The sequence below is a fragment of the Erpetoichthys calabaricus genome, chromosome 11, assembly GCF_900747795.2.
Source record: "Erpetoichthys calabaricus chromosome 11, fErpCal1.3, whole genome shotgun sequence".
In the NCBI taxonomy this organism is placed as follows: Eukaryota; Metazoa; Chordata; class Cladistia; order Polypteriformes; family Polypteridae; genus Erpetoichthys; species Erpetoichthys calabaricus.
In genome coordinates, this window is record NC_041404.2 from 96,432,303 (window position 1) to 96,454,456 (window position 22,154).

A 22,154-nucleotide genomic window follows, 5' to 3' on the forward strand; every position below is an offset into this window, starting at 1 on the left:
ATCTGCTGAATCTCATGAGCACGAGGTCAGAATGTCCTATTGTGGTCATAAAATTATTCTATCTCTGTTCTGTCAGCGGCCTTTAAAGGGACAGCCTTCCAAGGTATCTTCAAGGGGTTGCCTACCCTATGTTTAGGAAAAGAGAGTCCTCACTGGTTCTTTGGAGGACATTTTTTTACTTCCCATTAAACAAGAGAGTTGGACCCAACAGCCCCCTACTAGTCCCCTGTGTGTCTTATTGTGTGTTGGGCTGTTTGAGGTCTACTGTTTGGCACAAATGCTACAGTATATAGACTTACCCCAAGAAGATCCTTTTCTGTTGCATCCCCTGACAGACACCTACTTCATTTCATCATTCATGCCAGCCTATATCTCTTGCTGTTTATGGGCCTTTTGCTGTGCCTGCTCACTTTTCTATACCATCCTTGAGGCTTTTTTGCCACTAGAAATGCTTTGCCAGACAGGCAGCCCTTTATGTTGTGAAATTTTTACTGTAGAATGCATTGTTGGTACTCGTTAAGTGTGGTATAGCGGTTCTGCAGCTGGGAATTTAGTGGCCCGTTTTAAATAAATAAACATGCCCTGAGAAGGGCAAGCTCCAATTGGGTGCCAGTGTGCGCCAGTGTGTTTCACTCCGCAGTTAATTGGGGAATTGGCTGACCACACCATGTCCATGTGTGGAGGTGAGTGGTTTAGTCAGATACCTAAATGATGCCACAGAGAGAGCAGCTCCTCACACCCGTACCCAATTAGGAGGTAGAGGAGAAAGGAGCCTGCACAGGACAGAGGGGGGAATCAAGTGAATAATCAGAAAGAAAGATAGAAGAACAGAGGTTAAAGAGAGGAATGGAGAACATTTGGGTAAGAGTGAGAGAGCCAGTGAAGACTAGAAGAAGCAGGCAGATGGGAAAGCAAGACCACAGGAAGGAATGTATGGCCGGTGCTTAGGACATGGCTGAAAGATCACTCCTGTTGAGCAACCAGGTGGCAGGAGCAGTCATTGTGCTCAGGGTGCGATCTCGCCTAAAGGATCCAGGTAGAGGCTCCCCATGGAACACTGTGGGATTGGCAGCAGGGACACGGGCCGGTATAATGTTGACTGTGCCTGTTGAATGGACGTCTCCCCGTGCTGTGGGGCCTGATCAGGGTAAGATGGATAGATGTCAGTTTTAAAAGGGAAGCACCGGGGTCTTGATTTTAAAGAACAGTATCCTGCCAGTTTGTTTTTAATGTTGTTTAATGGATTTATTTATGGCTTGTTTTCAACCTCCACCAGAACCTTTAATTTTACGGATTATTTATTTATTTAAGAAAATTGCACTGCACTTTGGAATACTGCTTTGACTGTTTGTAATAAAAGCACTTACTATATGTGTGTTATGTCCTCATTGGCTGGGTCATACTTTGGGTACATTATCAGCGGTAGCGTATTCAAGAAACTCCCTAGATGAACTGGGAGAGTGGAGCAGACCTGCACAGTCACAGTAAAACATACTCTATCTGGACTCATACCTCACTTTTGAATCATCTGGGAATGTAATATTGCTTAAGTACTTTTGAATTTTATTAAGTATGTTTTTTGGCAAACTTTAGATGTTATTTTTTTTTTGTCCTTACATTCTTTTTAATTGAAAAGTCATTAATACTGACATTAATTTGAGATCTCTGATTTTTTGTGACATCTTGTACGAGTTTGTAACAGGGCTACATGATGTATGGAAGATGTGTTTGGTCTGTTATTTAAGTGTATTTTTTCAGCCTTTCATATGTACAACAATATATTGTTTATCTGAAGTTCACGGATGCCAATATTTGCAGCATTTATCCTTTGGCTGGGTGGGGTTTTCTGCTTTTCCGTCCATCTTGTCCCAGTTTACATAATTTAAAAAAAGACCACTCATGTTAGTCAGAAAAGGACAATAATATTCACACATTGGTTTTATTGCTTAACTGTGGAACTAAAAAGTCACTATTGTTGGCAAAAAAACAGTCAACACTTCTCATCTGTATCGCACTCTGTAGTAAGATGTTTGGATATTCCTGGATTCACTTCTCTCTGGGCTTACACATAAAGTTAATCTATTGTGAGAACATCACTGAAATGATGACAACTCACATTAGTAAGATGTTCCTTAGGTATAGTAGGACTACACTTATCTGCCATGATTGGTTATTAAAGTGTACATACAGATGGGTCTAAATGCTGCATCCCTTCAGCAAGATACAGGGTCAGATTTATAAAAGTGTGAAAGTATGTGTATGCCAAAAAGATTTATAAAATATGACATACACATTTGTCTGCAGTTTAACCAGTATAAGTTGTAGTCATCTTGTAAATGTGTATATGTGAACACACCTCGAACCCTGCTTGGTTGCCACTCAGAAATAAACAGTTATAGACTATGCTAGTCAACCTTATACACATATAATAAACAGATTTACCTGTAATGTTAGAAAATGCTTACAAGAGAAGTGAGGTAAGAACCTTTGTTTGGTGGCCTAAGGGCGGATGCAACAAGCACAATAAATACTAATAAAAGGCAAAGCCCTCACTCATCACTAATTCTCCAACTTCCCGTGTAGGTGGAAGGCTGAAATTTGGCAGGCTCATTCCTTACAGCTTACTTACAAAAGTTAGGCAGGTTTCATTTCGAAATTCAAAGCGTAACGGTCATAACTGGAACCTCTTTTTTGTCCATATACTGTAATGGACTGCAGCTCGCTGGCCGTGGGAGGCGGGGTTGCGTATCGCGTCATCACGCCTCCCACGTAATCACGTGAACTGACTGTGAACGCAGTACGTAGAAAACAAGGAAGAGCCCCAAAGAGCGCTGAAGAAAACATTCATTACACAATTGAGAAGGCAGCAAAACAATAAGAAGCGAGCGAGTGACGCATACAAGCATATTCATAAGTGCAGCTAAGGCAGAAACAAAGCACGGTGTAAACCGTAAGTTTAAATTAAGTTTGGCAAGATTGCTTTTCTCCTGTACAACTATACGTTGCATTCTCAACAGTAAGCTTGCACAACTTGGTCATATTACAACCGGAGTGCTGAACTGACAACGTGGTATACAAAGAGAACTATAACAATCGTAATAAACGAACAATAAAAGAATACAGAACCGCTAAGCAAGGAGAAAGGATGGCCTTATATGCCGTTCGTTTATAAAACAGCGGACAGGCTGTGTAAAGGCAGCTTAACAAAAAAACAGATCCTTAACAAATTGTTATTGGTATATTTTCCCTCAATTTAAAAAGGTTTTCTTTTCTTCTTAATTAAAATTTAAAAGCAAGATTGTGATTCAGACTACGAATGCCGTGAATGTAATTACCCCGATCTACATGCTGTCAAATAAACGAACCACACGCCGTGGCGCAATGTTAGGGGCTTCACCTCTAGCGCTGACGTCCGAGGTTCGATTCCCGTAAGGGAGTGCAGTGAGTGTGTACGCCTGATGAGCCAAGAATTAGGGCAAAACACATGTCGCGTACTCTTTGCATTATTTGACAGTAAACTATTTTCAACCATTCTATGATCTGCTTCTCACAACTGAAGGCACCGTGGCTGATGTTAGCTGACTTGCTGGCCAACCATAAGCGTTACCTGGTAGGTAACCACCCATACAATCAGATTGTGATTCAGACTACGAATGCCGTGAATGTAATTACACCGATCTACATGCTGTCAAATAAACGAACCACACGCCGTGGCGCAATGTTAGGGGCTTCGCCTCTAGCGCTGACGTCCGAGGTTCGATTCCCGTAAGGGAGTGCAGTGAGTGTGTACGCCTGATGTGTCAAGAATTAGGGCGAAACACGTGTCGCGTACTCTTTGCATTATTTGACAGTAAACTATTTTCAACCATTCTATGATCTACTTCTCACAACTGAAGGCACCGCGGCGGATGTTAGCTGACTTGCTGGCCAACCATTACCTATGTTAATGTATGTATGTATGTATATATGTATGTCTATATTTATATATATATATATATATATATATATATGTGCATATGTACATATATGTGTATATATATGTAGATATATGTACATATGTATATATATATATATATGTAGATTTGTATATGTATATATATCTATATGTGGATGTGTATATGTATGTATATATATATATATATATGTATAGGTAGATATGTGTATATGTAGATATGTATATATATATGTATATGTATATATATGTTTACATAACCTCTTTAACACACTACTTCTCCGCTGCGAAGCACGGGTATTTTGCTAGTATATTATTAAATGGCAACATGTTTTGCTGCAGTGCATGCAATTTAAAAAGCAAATGTTAAAAAGTGGATTGCTCATCAGCAGAGTGTGAGTGCAGCGGTAGGAGGAAAAAGAGCATCAGCACTTTTGAATATCAATCTGCAAATAACATCTGTAATTGGAGATGCTTTATTATGCGGTATTATAATAATTATGCCAGATCAGTCCTGATATTTGTCAGTCACATCTTGGCATCACTGAAGATTTGTGCATTAATGGAATGCTTATGATTAACAAAACCAGCTTCATCTTTACTAGGTGCCCTTCTTGCAATATAAGTGCCATCAATTACCCCGATTTATGTTAGGAAAACCAGGTATTGCTGCAGATTAACTTTTTATATTGACCTTTACACCTACACCATACGGAACTTGAATGTAGCACCTCATAAGTCAGTTTTAGGACTTCCAGCACATAGTCATGTTGGAGCTGAACCTTGGCTGAGAAATTCCTGACTTGTCAACCACTTCCGTCTGTTAGGTGCCTGATGCCGGATAGCCGACCATTGTTAAAACCTGGATATGAACAGGTGTCGCCCGACCTTGGGCAGTCTCTCTTTCTAATGCCAGGCTCAATTTAGCATGTAGTTCTAAGAGAATGGCTCTTGGAAGTCTAAATTAGTTCATAAGACAGTCATCATCATTGGCAAAAAAATTCCTGGCATTCCTTAAAACTCATTCTTTTATGTATGATCATTTACATACTATTCAAGCAGCGTCAAACCATTCGGCTATGAATAGGCTGTAGAGCATGAGATTTATAGCTTTCAGTATGCAGGGAGTGAATCACACCCGTGTTTTTACTTAATGCAATTATTGACAACAACGGATTGCATTGGTTTCTAATCCAGTGAAGTCACAACAAGTAGCTGATATAAACTCTGGAAAACTCAAATAAATTCTTTAACATGCAGCATTGGACCCCTTAAAAGGGAACTACAATAAAGTTGTATACATCATATTTGTCACTTTTGAGGTTTAATATGTCTGTCATGCCAAAGCACATTATAAAAGTGGCTTCATGATATGAATTACCAGCAAGCCCGCGATTCTCGAAAGAATCGCAAATCCAAGAATGGCATTCACCTCATGGAGGGTGGGTGCGTCTTGGGATAAGTCATTTAATTAAATAAACATATTTGTACTAAAGCGGTTTCTTTTTGGAGCTGTGACTCATGTGGTTGTGGTGTTTCAGAAGCGCATTGTAGGCGCCTTGTTTCCATCAGGACGTAAATGCATGACAATATCGTGGTGAAACGGAGGCTCACCGTCATCACTTTGAAACACAATTGCCACTTCATTAACGATGGGAACATTGTATCGTCTCGGATCCTGTTCTTTGTCCTTTATTAGCACTAAGGCAATTGTAGTTGGTGCCACACCGTCCACCTCTGCTTTTGTATTGGCTTCTCTTTCAACCTCATGTAGCATCTTTATAGAGTTTGCTAATGGGTGATTGTTTATGACTTCAGCTACGTTTCTCATTATTAGCTCTGTGGTTGATATACTGCGTCATCTAGATGTAACACGTACATTTGGGCACATTTGCGGTGGTGATTTGGCTCAGGGTGCACTGTTCCAATTCGATGCAATATTTGTCAACACAAGCGAAAGCAGTATGGGCCATTCCCAGAGGAGAAGCCGGTGTGTGATGAAATATCATGGAGGGTGGGTGCGTCCTGGGACAGTTCATTTCAACGTGCTTCTGTTATTGTTTTTCTTCATGCAGTCCCGTGTTTGTTTTTTTATGGCTGTGTCGTCGTATATGCGGTGGTGTGGCCGGTCGCGTCCGGGCGGCTGTACAACCTGGCGTGCACGCTTTACCTCAGGTATAGTTCACAGGTCGTAGGCATGGTAAAGTTTCCATTTAATTCAATAACCCCATTTGAACTAAAGCGGTTTCTTTGTGTGGGCGCCTTCGTTCATTGTTTTTATCCATGTTGTTTGGGCGCCACCTACTGACTCTGGTTTGAACTAACACAGTTTCTTTGTGTGGGCGCCTTCGTTCATTGTTTTTATCCATGTTGTTTGGGCGCCACCTACTGACTCTGGTTTGAACTAAAGCAGTTTCTTTGTGTGGGTGCCTTCGTTCATTGTTTTTATCCATGTTGTTTGGGCGCCACCTACTGACTCTGGTTTGAACTAAAGCAGTTTCTTTGTGTGGGCGCCTTCGTTTATTGTTTTTATCCATGTTGTTTGGGCGCCACCTACTGACTCTGGGAAGCCACCGCGTTTTGGGAAGCCGCTGCGTTTGACTCTGGGGCAGGCGCCACGGCGCAGCACATTGTGTTATTTGGTTTTGGGCGCCCCCTACTGACTCTGGGAAGTCGCTGCGTTTGACTCTGGGGCGGGCGCTGCCGCGTTTTGGGATGCCGCTGCGTTTGACTCTGGACTCTGGGGTGGGTGCGAAGGCCGCAGTGCGCATGCACCTCGGTGCGTCTGCCATGCATAAATTAACTGTGGTTTAGTAAGATAGATTATAGGCATGAGTCATCATTAAGCTGGTTTTGCTGCATTTCCATACTTAATCAAAGGGTGTCATCATTTCATACTGTGTACGAAATGATGCATATGCATAGATTAGAGTTGTTATAAATACATGCAAGTTCTCTGGTCAAATTCTTTTTTTTTTTTTATAAATGCAGACTTTTTCTTGTTGCATATTCACATTTTGGGCATCTCTTTGTGTGTATTTAAGTTTTATAAATCTAACCCCAGATGATTATTTGTCCACCTTGGATGTTGTATGAGTTTATTTTTGTAATCATTAAATAGGAATCTTTTGTTCACTCTACTGCCCTTTATGAATTGTCAGGAATTAGATGAAAATCTGGCACTACTTCAAAACAGAGATAAAAATATAACAAGTTTATGAAATTGAAATGCACTGCCTGGCCAAAAAAAAAGTCGCCACCTGGATTTAACTAAGCAAATAGGTACGAGCCTCCTATTGGATAATTACTGCATGGGCGATTATCTTTCAGCTGCCAACAAGTTATTTAACCCCAACTGGTGCAATGAGTTGCTTCTCATTTCTTAAACAACCATGTCGAAAGACACATCTCGTGGTTGTGGAAAAGATGTTAGTCTGTTTGAGAAGGGTCAAATCATTGGCATGCATCAAGCAGAGAAAACATCTAAGGAGATTGCAGAAACTACTAAAATTGGGTTAAGAACTGACCAACGCATTATTAAAAACTGGAAGGATAGTGGGGACCCATCGTCTTCGAGGAAGAAATGTGGCCGGAAAAAAATCCTGAATGATCGTGATCGGCGATCACTTAAACGTTTGGTGAAATCAAATCGAAGATAAACAACAGAAAAACTCAGGTCTATGTTTAATAGTGAAAGTAAGAGCATTTCCACATGCACAATGTGAAGGGAACTCAAGGGATTGGGACTGAACAGCTGTGTAGCCGTAAGAAAACCACTAATCTGTGAGTCAAACTGGAAAAAAAGGCTTCAATTTGCTAGGGAGCATAAAGATTGGACTCTGGAGCAATGGAAGAAGGTCATGTGGTCTGAGGAGTCCAGATTTACCCTGTTCCAGAGTGATGGGCACATCAGGGTAAGAAGAGAGGCAGATGAAGTGATACACCCATCATGCAAGATCTTGGTGAAAAATTAATGCAACACTGGATGGAAATAAATCTTGTGACATTGCAAAAGCTTATCGAAACAATGCCACAGCGAATGTGTGCCATAATCAAAGCTAAAGGCGGTCCAACGAAATATTAGAGTGTATGACCTTTTTTTTTGGTGGCGACTTTTTTTTTGGCCAGGCAGTGTAGTAGCAAATACATTTTCCACAAACTGTAAACCTCAAACTTTCTTTTCACTTGTTATATGTTATTTTTTTAAGCATTCGTTTAGGAAGCAAAAAGTCAAGGATTCCTCTTACCGTATGTAATTATAGAAACGGAATTGATAAGAAAAACAGCCGCCAGCCATTTTGAAATATTCTTATTCGACCATATGACTTTTCTTGTATTTTATGACGGATGATGAATGAACAGAAGCACATCTCTCTCTGTCACTGTCATACGATCATCTGTATTAGCAGAATGGCTGCTAAATTTTTACTTTCCTCTAATTAATCACACTAAACAATTGACCATCTCCATTTTATAATCTGATACATTTTGTTACTTTTTTTTTTCATTTTTAAGAAACGTTCTGCATAAATTGAAACCTAAAACAGTCTAACATGGAAAGATGACAAAAACAATAAAATTATATTTTGTTGCTTTTTTTTCTCTTTAAGGAAACCCTATCTGGAATTTCTGTCTGTCTGAGTGGATTTATGGGAATGGATATCCCTCCACCTGCTGGGCCATTGTGGATTTTGGGAGATGTTTTCATCGGCCCGTACTACACTGTTTTTGATCGGGAGTATGATCGTGTCGGTTTTGCCACAGCAGTTTAAGATTACAACAGAACGTGTTTGCATGAATTAACCAGGCATCTTTAATGATGGCAACATGTCTAACAGCATGTGCAACAAAGTAAAATCATCCAAAATTTATAGCTTCAGCTCTGCCTTGCAGCATGATTTTTTGCTTTGCTTGTATTGAGTTCAAATACAAATGAAGAGTTACAGATCCTGAAACTTTTTGAATTAATACTGAAAGCTAAGGCAATGTGGATATTTCTGTATCATTTGTACTGTTTTGTATAATTTTATAATCTATACCTAAAATGTTTCTTAGCAGGATTTTTTTCTGTAGTATGCAAATGTTATGAAAATAATTTTTAGACCTGCTTATCAGAGTTAAAAAGGATTCTTATTTAAGCAATCAAATTAAAGAACAAATTTAAAAAATGCATTATTTATCTCTAAAAATATGTTCAAACTTTAGTGTTCTTCATATATCTAAACCTTAGTTGGAGCCAATCAAGCTCACTTACTTGCTTAACTGTCCCAGTCTCTCTTTTATATGTTTCTTTAAAAGTCATTATGTTTTCTGCATCACCTACTTCATATGATAGTATTTCATAGTCCCATGATTCATTGTATAAAGCAGTTATTTACTGGTGTTTGCATGGAATATATTACGACCTTAATAATTCTGTTTTTAGTAATAGAAATTCTGAATACCTAGATTTTGTCATCAGGACAAAATATTATTAATAATAATAATAATTTGACAGTAGGATTTGACACTGGGAAAGTCTTCTCTGCACACCCTTCAATTAATTAGTGCAGCTCATTGAATCAGTTACTTTAAAATCGGTTTATCGAGAACACAGGGACACAGTTGGTAACGTGATCCATGGAATAACTTACAAGCTAATGTGGTAGACAGTAGGACTTCAGGGACCTTCAAAACTTTATAACAAAAATCTTCAATTCTTCATGCACTGTGACGTAAATAACATTCATCTCTTTTATCTAAGCCCATTCTGAACCTCTAAACATTCAAGGTATGAACACTGGCCACTGCTCCACCAGATCACACGGTTTTAAAATATCTATAATAAATAGCTAGATTAAAACTAAACAATTAATTTAATTATAGATTTGTTAGTGGAGTGTATGAAGCACACTCTTTTCTGCTGTAGGACAAAGTGGGCACACCAGGACTGTTAAGAGAACAGATATAACAGGGATGCAGACATCCAGCTTCACCTTCCTCCAGCTTGCATTCCAAAGTAAGTGACTGAAATCTTTGTACCAGTTCCTGCTTGTACTTGACCTGATAACAAAGATGTAAATCAGAGTTGAACTGAGATTTTTGTAGAGGCCCCTCTGAAACTCCTTGAGCCAGAAAGCACAAAATGATCTCAATGAATGACAACTATGATGGACAACATAATACACCTATGGAAAGACACTGATTTTTGTAACTGAAAATGAATTTAATCCAAACAGGAGCAGTTCCACCTTTCCTAATAAACTTGTTGCACTCCTCCCATCTAGGATTCTCTGGACACTCTCTCTCTGGGCTACTGTGCTTGAGGAGAAAACTGTTATGTCACTCTGCAAAATGATTGACATTCTACAATATCTCTCTGAAGCGAGAAAGCTGATTAGCCACTCCCGTGGGAGCTGAAAACTGTCCATCTCTTCTCTTTGTGGACATGAAAGCTGAGATCCAGTCTGACAACTGAGAATCAGGTATTGCTTCAAGAAGGAAACTTCAGCCTCTAAACTCTTGAAGCTGCAGATGGCACAGAATATGGCCTAACTGAGGAAAGCACTGGATACCACAGTAAGAAGACCATGCAGCAAAGAGGAAGAGTGCACTCCAGCAGAAAAAGAATCCTGCACTTAAACCTAGAACAGTGACAAAGCAACAACTCCACTCAACATCAAACACCATCTTTAAAGAGATGGTATTGTAAAATGATTAATATGTGCCAAGATAAATTAGAACTCTAATTAACCAGTAAACAGCAAGCCTCTTCTTCTTGTTACATGCTTGTCTAGTCTGTCTACATCCTGTCTTATATATGAATATACAGTGCATCCAGAAAGTATTCACAGCGCATCACTTTTTCCACATTTTGTTATGTTACAGCCTTATTCCAAAATGGATTAAATTCATTTTTTTCCTCAGAATTCTACACACAACACCCCATAATGATAAAGTGAAAAAAGTTTACTTGAGGTTTTTGCAAATTTATTAAAAATAAAAAAACTGAGAAATCACATGTACATAAGTATTCACAGCCTTTGCTCAATACTTTGTCGATGCACCTTTGGCAGCAATTACAGCCTCAAGTCTTTTTGAATATGATGCCACAAGCTTGGCACACCTATCCTTGGCCAGTTTCGCCCATTCCTCTTTGTAGCACCTCTCAAGCTCCATCAGGTTGGATGGGAAGTGTCGGTGCACAGCCATTTTAAGATCATTAAGATCATCCTCACAGGTGGCGCAGTGGTAGTGCTGCTGCTTTGCAGTAAGGAGACTGTGGAAGATTGTGGGTTCACTTCCCGGTTCCTCCCTGTGTGGATAGCGCTTTGAGTACTGAGAAAAGCGCTGTATAAATGTAATGAATTATTATTATTATTATTATTATCTTTCCAGAGATGTTCAGTCGGATTCAAGTCTGGGCTCTGGCTGGGCCACTCAAGGACATTCACAGAGTTGTCCTGAATCCACTCCTTTGATATCTTGGCTGTGTGCTTATGGTCGTTGTCCTGCTGAAAGATGAACCGTCTCCCCAGTCTGAGGTCAAGAGCGCTCTGTAGCAGGTTTTCATCCAGGATGTCTCTGTACATTGCTGCAGTCATCTTTCCCTTTATCCTGACTAGTCTTCCAGTCCCTGCCACTGAAAAACATCCCCACAGCATGATGCTGCCACCACCATGCTTCACTGTAGGGATGGTATTGGCCTGGTGATGAGCAGTGCCTGGTTTCCTCCAAACGTGACGCCTGGCATTCACACCAAAGAGTTCAATCTTTGTCTCCTCAGACCAGATAATTTTCTTTCTCATGGTCTGAGAGTCCTTCAGGTGCCTTTTGGCAAACTCCAGGCAGGCTGCCATGTGCCTTTTACTAAGGAGTGGCTTCCGTCTGGCCACTCTACCATACAGGCCTGATTGGTGGATTGCTGCAGCGATGGTTGTCCTTCTGGAAGCTTCTCTCTCCAGAGAGGACCTCTGGAGCTCTGACAGAGTGACCATCGGGTTTTTGGTCACCTCCCTGACTAAGGCCCTTCTCCCCCGATCGCTCAGTTTAGATGGCCGGCCAGCTCTAGGAAGAGTCCTGGTGGTTTTGAGCTTCTTCCACTTACGGATGATGGAGGCCACTGTGCTCATTGGGACCTTCAAAGCAGCAGAAATTTTTCTGTAACCTTCCCCAGATTTGTGCCTCGAGACAATCCTGTCTCGGAGGTCTACAGACAATTCTTTTGACTTCATGCTTGGTTTGTGCTCTGACATGAACTGTCAACTGTGGGACCTTATATAGACAGGTGTGTGCCTTTCCAAATCATGTCCAATCAACTGAATTTACCACAGGTGGACTCCAATTAAGTTGCAGAAACATCTCAAGGATGATCAGGGGAAACAGGATGCACCTGAGCTCAATTTTGAGCTTCATGGCAAAGGCTGTGAATACTTATGTACATGTGCTTTCTCATTTTTTTTATTTTTAATAAATTTTCAAAAATCTCAAGTAAACTTTTTTCACATCATTATGGGGTGTTGTGTGAAGAATTCTGAGGAAAAAAATGAATTTAATCAAGTTTGGAATAAGGCTGTAACATAACAAAATGTGGAAAAAGTGATGCACTGTGAATACTTTCCAGATGCACTGTATTATATTGTAAAACAGGAGACAAAAGCAACATGAAGGCTGACCTTGTATATTTGGTGGAAAAAGGCTAAAATAATCAAGCAAAATGCAATGTCTTATGCAGAATGCAGCCAAATCACAACTGTCTCTAAGATGGTGGCATTGCCCCATAAGAGAATGTCAGACTGGAAGGGGCAGGGAGCCAAGGGACGGTGACCCAGAAGTGACATCATAGGATCATCTAATTTGCAGGAGAAAAAGGAGAAGCATTAGGCAACAGCTCCAGCCCTCGACTCAGGGTGGAGTTACAATCAGACAAGCCTTAAAGTTGTCTCCCAAGCACGTGTGTGGCAATATGTAAATACCATATTTCTGAAACCCTTATGTTTATCAATACATTGTATTATTCTGTTTCTTAAAATAAGTGTGCTTCAGTTACCTTCATAAATGTCTAATGGCCTAGGACCTGTGTCCTACAACAGGTGAAAGATAAGGTGTAAATAAAGTAGGAACCTTACCTAACCATTCAATCAAAACCATATAATTAAAAGATAATTAATTAACAAAGTTAACTCACTGCTTGGGTGTGTGATCATTCACTACGGTTGTCTCTTTCCTTACACCCATGTAGATCTTGGTACCATGATTCAGGAATGCTAGCTCTGCACTACAGCTCTGCTTATATTAAAACATCTGTACCAAGTATTGAACTTTGATCTGATTAAAATGAAATGTATGTGTTTAACTTTTATTGTTACTGTCCCTTGATTGGTTGCTAGGTGCTTTCTCCTCCTCTCCCTCCATATGCAGGTTGCTTCTTGGGTCCCACTCAGTGCTGCTGTGATGGTCACTGGCTTCTTTGTGACCCTAATGTGTGCAGATTAAATTTACACCTTAGCACATACAGAATTCATCATTCACCTATGACTTTTGTTCAGTTCTTGTCACTTGATTGCACAAATGCACATCCTTAACCTATCCCTCACTAACCATCACAAAACGTTTAGGACACGTTTGTGCACAATGATACCAACCACAGCAGGCAATATCTTTTGCAAAATATTGGAATTCTTTTGTGAAATAACACAATGCTTTTACAAATAATGCAATATTTTTTTTTAGAAGCAAGAATAAGCTTTTGTAGAAATGCATACAGTAATGCAGTCTCACTTGTACACCATGGAATTGTTAAGTCAGTTTCTGGTCAGCAGCTTTTATGAAATAACACTTTACTGATCTTTTTGGAGATGGTGTCAATATAAGCTCTTATATGTTTTTCAGAGTTTTCTTCCTGTGGGTCATCTTTACTGATATTCTGCTGAACTGTGTTTTAAGATTCTCATACCTGCATATAGCAATTTGTCCACATTTTAGAAGACTTTTTTTTCCAAAAGTTTGACCAGTTTTGAAGATCATGAAATGTTTTGGCTGCCTCCTCTGCATTTCCTTTTACTCAGATTTTTATGTCCTCTGAAAACTTCATAAGTTTGCTAAGTGTTACAAAAAGGCAGTCCCAAAGCACAACTGAGTCCTAATAATACTCAAAATGGCCACCAGAGGTGGGGAAACTGTCAAAACCTGACTAGTCACACAAGGGGCAACGAAGAATCTTTATAAATAAAAAGCTTTATCTCACTGTTATAAAAGGAAATCCTGGGATGAGATTTTCTCAGAGATAATTTCAACTCCTGCGAGACAAGACTTTTTGCCAAGAGATTTTGACAAGTCCCACCCTCCATTCAAACATTTACAACCACGCCCATGGTCCAATCACTTCTCATTCATGTGAATGATATTGTCGGACACAGTTCCTGTGCTCTTAGCTCCAAGCAGGGTCGGAAATAAAAGACAAATAGTAGAAGACAAAGTAGAACGTCGTAAAGAGGTTGAAAAACGTTGGTGCGATACACATGCAGAGCAGGTTAGAGATTATGAAAGTACTAAAATTCGAAAGTCTCAAAAAACTGATAGTAAAGATCGCATTAGCGCTAACAAACAGAAATTATTATTCAGTGAAATAATGTAACAGCAAAAAGTGATAGAATATATGGACATAGGTGATATGACAGAAGTATGTACAGTTATTGTTTGGCTTTAAACTTTAAGTTGGAGACTTGAAGATCATCTAATTCGTGTTGCCATAAGGGGAAAATAGCGAAGCTAGCAGGTGGCAAAGCCCCCTGGTTATTTTAAAAAAATCTTTTTAACAAGAAGCGCCAAAGAGCATAAAAACACAGAAGGCAATCCCAAGTGATCACAGTATCAATATGAATTCCTAGAGGCAAAGTCAAAAAAAAAAAAAAAAGAGTAAAAGGGTCATAAAAAGCCAGAAAATCAAAATAATAGAAAAAGCAATAGACACAAGAGAACTTGCCACCACCATAAGTGCATTCAATAAACCACAATGGACTGTGGCTTTTCCTAAGCCTTTATAGGGCTGAGAGCAGTCCCACACAACACAAAGAACACCCATCCATCCATCTATTTTCCAATCCACTATATCCTAACACAGGGTCAAGCCAATCCCAGCCAGCACAGGGTGCAGGGCGCCAGCCCACCACAGGACACACACCCCAATCCATCTAACCTGCATGTCTTTGGACTGTGGGAGGAAACCGGAGCACCCGGAGGAAACCCACGCAGACATGGGGACAACATGCAAACTCCACACATAGAGGACCCAGGAAGCGAACCTGGGTCTCCTTACTGCGAGGCAGCAGCTCTACCACTGCGCCACCGTGCCGCCTACACAAAGAACACAACATGTAACAACAGCATTTGACCCCCAGTTGTGGGGAAGGGGAATGCAACACTGTGTCTGACTCCATATCAGCAATTAAAATTTAGAAAATTGAACAATCCTAACAGAGATTTGTTATTTGTGCTTTATTTGTGCTATTGTTTCCAAATGGAGGCTGGAATTTTGGGTCTTGTTCATTTTTTTCCTGTATTGTGCATTTTGATGTCTAATATTATGATTGCTGCACTTAACTTTGATCATCTTGCGATAGACTAATTTGTCAAGAGAATTGCATTTTGGACAAAGTTGATGACTGCGGAGTGAGGAGAGAGTGCACCTGCGACAAAATTATTGTGAGAGTCAGATTGTCTGATCGGAATATAAATTTGGCAAAGACAGAAAGTGATGTGCTCTGTGATAGAATCTATCTATTTAATCTATATTTTGCGAATTTCCCCTTGGCATTAATAAAGTATCTATCTATCTATCTATCTATCTATCTATCTATCTAGAATGATGATGTTCATGTGATTTTTAAGAGAGGAATGCACAATATTGGTATTCATGAAGATGGCTAGCTTACTGTCTGCTCTCTAATGTTTAGCAAAAAGATTATAAGCCAAATGCCTGTTCCAGAGTGCCTGTTACAACATGGAGAGGAAACATCTAGTAGCTTAGATTGTTCTGTACCTTACAGTATATGGAAGCTTCTACAAATTGGAGCTGCTGAAAAGATATGCGTTACATAGTTGTTGTACAGAATATATGTTTTTTCCTTTACATTATATCGTATGGGGTAATATTAAAAGGCATGTATGTAGTATTCCTCTAACATTTTTTAAAACTTTTTTTTTCCTGAAATTAATTATGAAATTTCGTAGTTGGCTTCTGCCCTGTATGTGGAACCTGCTTAAAGCTTGGAATGCCTGTCTCATCATGAAGACAGCAAGCCTGTACCTAAAGCTTTACTACTCTGTGCTGTTCTTACACTTATTTTTTGTTATCTGGATTAATTTGGTATTTTGCTATACTTCTTGTGTGTGAAGAATCAAATAACAAGTGTAACTGACTGAAGCAGTTATTGACAGAATTGAATGTGACTTGGAAACTTCAATTCATGATAACGTGCTTCTCGCAGGTAAATATGAAAAAGGCAAGAATGGGCTGTGTGTTGGCATATGTTTAAAAAGTAATTTGAAATTTGTTTTATTTTCTCTTTTTCTCTGCTACCACCTACAGGATGTTAGCAACGATATTTATTTCCAAAAGATATGCTTAGGTAAAAGCAGGAGAATCCTGAAAGTATAAAAAAAGTCTGCCACTTTTCTTAAAAGCGTTGCTTTCTTTCATCATTTAGCATTCAAACCTGGGACACTATGGGTCATTTAACAACAAGAATATCCAGTAAATGTCAGAGCAAGAAAAGTTAAGTCTTTACTGCCTTATTGGAGAGTTTAAGTTGGCTGCCTAATTGTATACAGAGAAACATACCATAAAGGCAGAAGAATGAAAAGACAAAAGCACAGCAGGTTTGAGCAGAAGAAGATACTGCACAATAGATTTGAGTCTAAGATCAGAAAGAAAATATAGACCTGCAGACTCTCAGCTAACAGAAGAAAAACAAAATTTCAAACTGAGAATACAAGTTACAAGTCTATCAGGCTTTTCTGGATATGTTCCTTACCTTTAAAAGCAAGTGCAAAAGCAGAAGCTTTTTGTTCATAGCTGGCATTTGTTAAAAAAGCAGCTCCTGGAACAATGATAAAAATTCTGAAGCAAGAAGTCTTCACATTCTCCAGCATCAGAGTTCAATTGCTGCAGATTTGGATGAAGCTGCATCTTATCAAAATGTGGAACAAATAGGAAGTAAAATGATTGGTAGAGATTCCAGATGTTCCTATGGAAATCTTAAGTCCCAGAGGACAAATAAAGTATAATCTAATCTAATGTAATCTAACATGCCAGGCAATGTGCAGGGCAGCATTCCCAGACATATGCTGATGAACTGCCTTGCAAATTCCAACAGCTGGATGTATACCTTGTCACATACGTGTGCATGGGAGGCAATTAAAGGGCTTGAAAGAGGGTAATATCATGCCGGGCCAGGGAGTGGCAGAGTGCACTGATCCTTTCTCTCTTTCTCCGGCAAACCAACTACAGCAAATTCAGCATGGGCCCTAGAATGACACTTCCCGTTCCAATCCTGATGACGTCATTTCCTCTAACCAACTTTAAAAACACTATTTTGTGTGTTTTCTAATCAGTTCAGTTGTGGACTCAGCTCTGCAGAGAGATATTGCTTTTTTTCCTCTTTGCTCTACCAAATCTTCAAGTATATAGGGTAGCTACCCCAAACCTTTTTATGGTCTCCTTTGTATCATTTGACAGTGGCATAGTCGGTAGGATGATTGGCTCCAAAGATGACCCAGGAGCAGGACCTGCGAGACCCTCTAAAATCCTACTCATTGGAGCTCCAACCCTTAAGGGTCCAGGTGGGAGATTACCGCACCCAAGTAGCAAAGTGTGAGACGTGTGTTGCGGTTTGGGAGGAGCAGAGGCAAGCTCTTTCCCAAATGACAGTATGAAGTACAATCCATTGGGAGTGTGTGGGGTGGGCTAACAGAATAGGGCCGTTCTTGAAGGGGGAAACACAAGGGGATTATTATGGTCTCTTGGAGGAGAAAACTGCCTCCCAGAACTCCACAAAGGCAGAGACCTTTGTGAAAGGTGGGGGAGCCCCAGGCTATCAGGCGAGGCAATTACTGGAAATTTGACCCAGAGCAGCCAGCACACTAACAGACATTCATCCTATGGGACAAGGCTGGGTGCTGACCAAGGCCAGACATAAATAATGCTCCGCATGTGGTTGAACAAATTGCCTGTTTTTTTCTATTAAATGCACTGCCCGAATATCTTGCCCAGCCAGTCTGGGGACAACCTTTTAAAAATATGATCAGTCTCATGGAGATCATAGAGAGACATCGGGCAGCTTCACACACCGGAGAACCCTTATGTCCCTTTGTCAAACCCGGACAGTATGTGTCCCTACTCATACTCAAATATTTAGGCTACTTGGTAGGCCGAGGTACTGTGAGGCCACAGTGTTCCAAAGTAGATGCCATATTGAAGTAGCCCCCTCCGAAGACCAAGAGGCAAATCCAAGCCTTTCTCAGCATAGCGGACTACTACCGTGGGTGTATACCCCAATTTTCCAAGAGCGCAGCACCCTTGACTCACCCAATAAAGAAAAGAGCCCTGAACAATGTGGTGTGGAATGTTATCGCAGAAACTGCATTTAATGACTTGAAGAGGTCCTTAAGTCAGCAATGATCTTGAAAGCTCCTAACTTCTCTTTGCCTTTCATCCTCCAGATGGATGCTTCAGACACCGGTCTTGATGCAGTGCTGAGCCAAAGTGTCAATGGTGTTGAATATCCCTTCATGTTCCTGAGCCAGAAACTGTTGGACTGGGAAACCAGATATGCGTCGATGGTATTAGAAGCATTGGTGATCAAATGGGCAATTACACAGTTGAGGTATTATCTCATGGGCTGTGAGTTCACCTTGGTTACAGATCAAGCGCCTTTACAGTTGATGGCCTTACACAAGGAGTTGAAACCACGTGTCACAAGGTGGTTTCTTGACCTGCAGCTGTACAAGTTTTCGCTTGTTCATCGACAGGGCTCTCTCCACGCCAATGCCAATGCTCTTTCTCAGGTTCACGACCTCTTGGTTGGGAATACCCAACCCGATGGGTCTAGTCTGAGGGGGGGCTGTGTCACACACGTGCACATGGGAGGCAGCTAAAGGGTTTGAAAGAGGGTAATACCATGTCGGACCAGAGTGCACAGATCCTTTTTCATTCTTTCTTCTTCAGGCCAACGGCAAATTCAGCCTGGTTCCAGTCCCGACGGTGTCACTTCTGGTTCTGGTCCCATTGACATCACTTCCTCTAACTGGTTTTAAAAACACCATTTTGTGTGTTTTCAAATCGGTTCAGTTGTGGACTCAGCTCTATAAAGAAATATTGTTAGATTTTTTTCTTTGCTTTACCAAATCTTCAAGTATACAGGATGGCTACCCCAAACCTTTTTGTGTTGCCCCTTGCATCATTTGACAGTCTGAAACCAAGAGGATTTTTAGACTTCCACAACTCTGTGTATGGCATTGGTAGTAGCAAACTGGAGACTGACAAAAATTAAATGTATGCCTATAAAATGTTAAATTCCAAAGAGAATGGAAACTGAACAATTACATTTTGGTGTAGATCCTCTTCCTAACAGACAGTTTCACTTTCTAGGACTCTAACAGAAAAGCGCCACATAGACAGAAGAGCTACATCTACTTGTAAAGAGTCTATATGATCCTCTTGGTTTTAGTGCACAAAAGGTAAAGAATTTGTTTTGGACCAGTTAGCTGAACAGAGTGAATGGGATGCACCGTTTTCAGAAGAAAGACTGACAGCATGGAATCAATGGAGAGGATGGATAGATGGCACACAGTTTTGTTTCAACTTTCACCTTTGCTATGACATCCATGGGCTCCAGAGTGTGTCCCATAACTGAGGCTGCCCTTTTAATTAGCTTGTTGATTCGGTAATCACTAAAATGAAATGAAAACAAAGTTAAAATAATAATTACAATTAATCAATAAAATTGTAAAGAAACCTATACTATATTAAAACCTGATACTAAATTTACATATATATTAGACAGCCTATACATAAAGACATTACATTTCTGTTTTACAGTCTTCATTGCCTACAACAGACCTTCATATATTTGCAGCAGTGGCCTACTTCAGAGCTATTGACACGGAAGTAAAATGCCATGTAGATTTGTATTGGGGAGGTCTAAATTAAGCCCCCTCCCTGCTTGTACAGTTCAGTTAAGTACTACAATAGTAACACAGTTGAACTGTGTGAGTTGACCCAAGATTAAATAGACATTAATAAGTAAAATAGTATGTGGACACAATTACAACGCCCCTAGAAGGTGTTTCCTTTATGTCTCCAACCAAATGACTCAAACCTAAAGATCAACACTGCATCTCACAGAACACATCCCTGTGGATTATGCTATTCAAACAGCCTACTTACAGCATTGTACATGGTTTCTGGGCCCATCTTTTCTACCTGAAAGTAAGTGGTGGAGTTGCTTCATATGAATGTCAATACCCTCATGGAACCTGAAGCAAACTCAGAAGTTCAATCTGAAACTATTGTCTTTGGCACTAGAGTCACTGAAGCTTATATTGGCACTCATCATTTCAAATGGTTTCAGAATTTAGGACACTCAATCCAACTCTAGCTCAACATACTTGTGTTGTTAGACTGTCATACATCAGAGTCCCTATCATAAACTTTAGCAGGCATTTGAGGACATGAAGTATTGGGACCGAGAGTATGTGGAACAATAAGGGAGGCAGACACAGCTGATGTAACAAATAAAAAGGTGTATTTATTGAGAAAAAAAAATCCATAGAGAAATTATTTTAAAAGCACACAAACACTGCAATGATGCATTAAGATGAAAGATAAACAAGAAAATGTTCAAAAAAATTTGCGTTTACCACATGGCACATATCTAAAAAATAATCTTCAAGTATCAACCCTGTTTTTAAAAAGCTATGCAGAGTCAGGTATTCAGTAAAAAGAATACTTAGCCTGCCTTCTCCCCCTATGCAAAAATTTAGGTCAAACCTGACTGACAAAGTGGAATACCAGTCAATTCCCTGCCAGTACATAACCATGCCTGCAGCTCTTGTATTGACCTTCTCTTGATCAGCAATTAACTCCCCGTTTCTGGCGAAAAGATTAGCTTTTATCCCAGGTCAACCAGTCTAACACCCCTCGCTCTCCCTAGTCATGCACCCAGCCTAAACGATAACTGTGCCACACTCACGTATATTGCTGGCACTCCACAGCACCCAACACCACATCCTTCTTTTACACCCATGACCGGCGTCCCCCACGCGCCTCAACTTATAAACACCAAGGTCGCACCACAAGAATGTAGGAATGAAGCGCAGTGGGTAGCAGGCACACGCTCCCACCCAAGGGACCTTTGAAACGAAATGTGCGCCACCCCATCCACTCCAAGCCCAACAAACCATGGTCGCTTCACGTGTGCACCTGAGGAAAAAACTGGTAAGTAAACAAATGCTCTATTTTTTACTTTTATTATAAGGACGGTGCATGCAAAAAAACAGAGGAAAGTGCTTTTAAATTACCAAATTGGGAGGCGTTTCCTCAGATTCTTCCAGAAGAGGTTCGATAATGTTCAACATAGGGTATGGAAAAGTAACAGTGAATTATGTAGCAAAGCTCTGCCAGGACATGTAGAACTTTATTTGTCTCCAGGGGGAAATTTGGCTTTTTACAGAAGCTCTTTAAATAAAATTAACTACATAAATATGTAGATAAGTAAGTAAATAAATACATAGATAAATATATACACCCTCTTTGGTCTGAACACACAACGGAATGACTATAAAGCAAGAGAATTTTAAAAGAAAGAAAACTTCTGACTTGGCAGTCATAGTCACAGTGAGGCATATACGGTTAGGTCCATAAATATTTGGACAGAGACAACTTTTTTCTAATTTTGGTTCTGTACATTACCATAATGAATTTTAAATGAAACAACTCAGAAGCAGTTGAAGTGCAGACTTTCAGCTTTAATTCGGTGGGGTGAAATGTGAGGCAACTAAAGCATTTTTTTAACACAATCCCTTCATTTCAGGGGCTCAAAAGTAATTGGACAAATTAAATAACTGGAAATAAAATGTTCATTTCTAATATTTGGTTGAAAACCCTTTGCTGGCAATGACAGCCTGAAGTCTTGAACTCATGGACATCACCAGATGCTGGGTT

General features: G+C 40.1%; 1 protein-coding gene across 1 annotated transcript in view; it reads left to right on the forward strand.

Moving 5' to 3' along the window:
- LOC114660743 (cathepsin D-like) overlaps positions 1 to 8,907 on the forward strand; it is an 80,936-nt gene extending 72,029 nt beyond the window's left edge. The window contains exon 9 of the mRNA XM_028813636.2: positions 8,563 to 8,907. Within this exon, the coding sequence (XP_028669469.1) occupies positions 8,563 to 8,724 (162 nt within the window). The 3' untranslated portion in view covers positions 8,725 to 8,907. The remainder of the gene's footprint in view (positions 1 to 8,562) is intronic.
- The last annotated feature ends 13,247 nt before the right edge of the window (positions 8,908 to 22,154 follow it).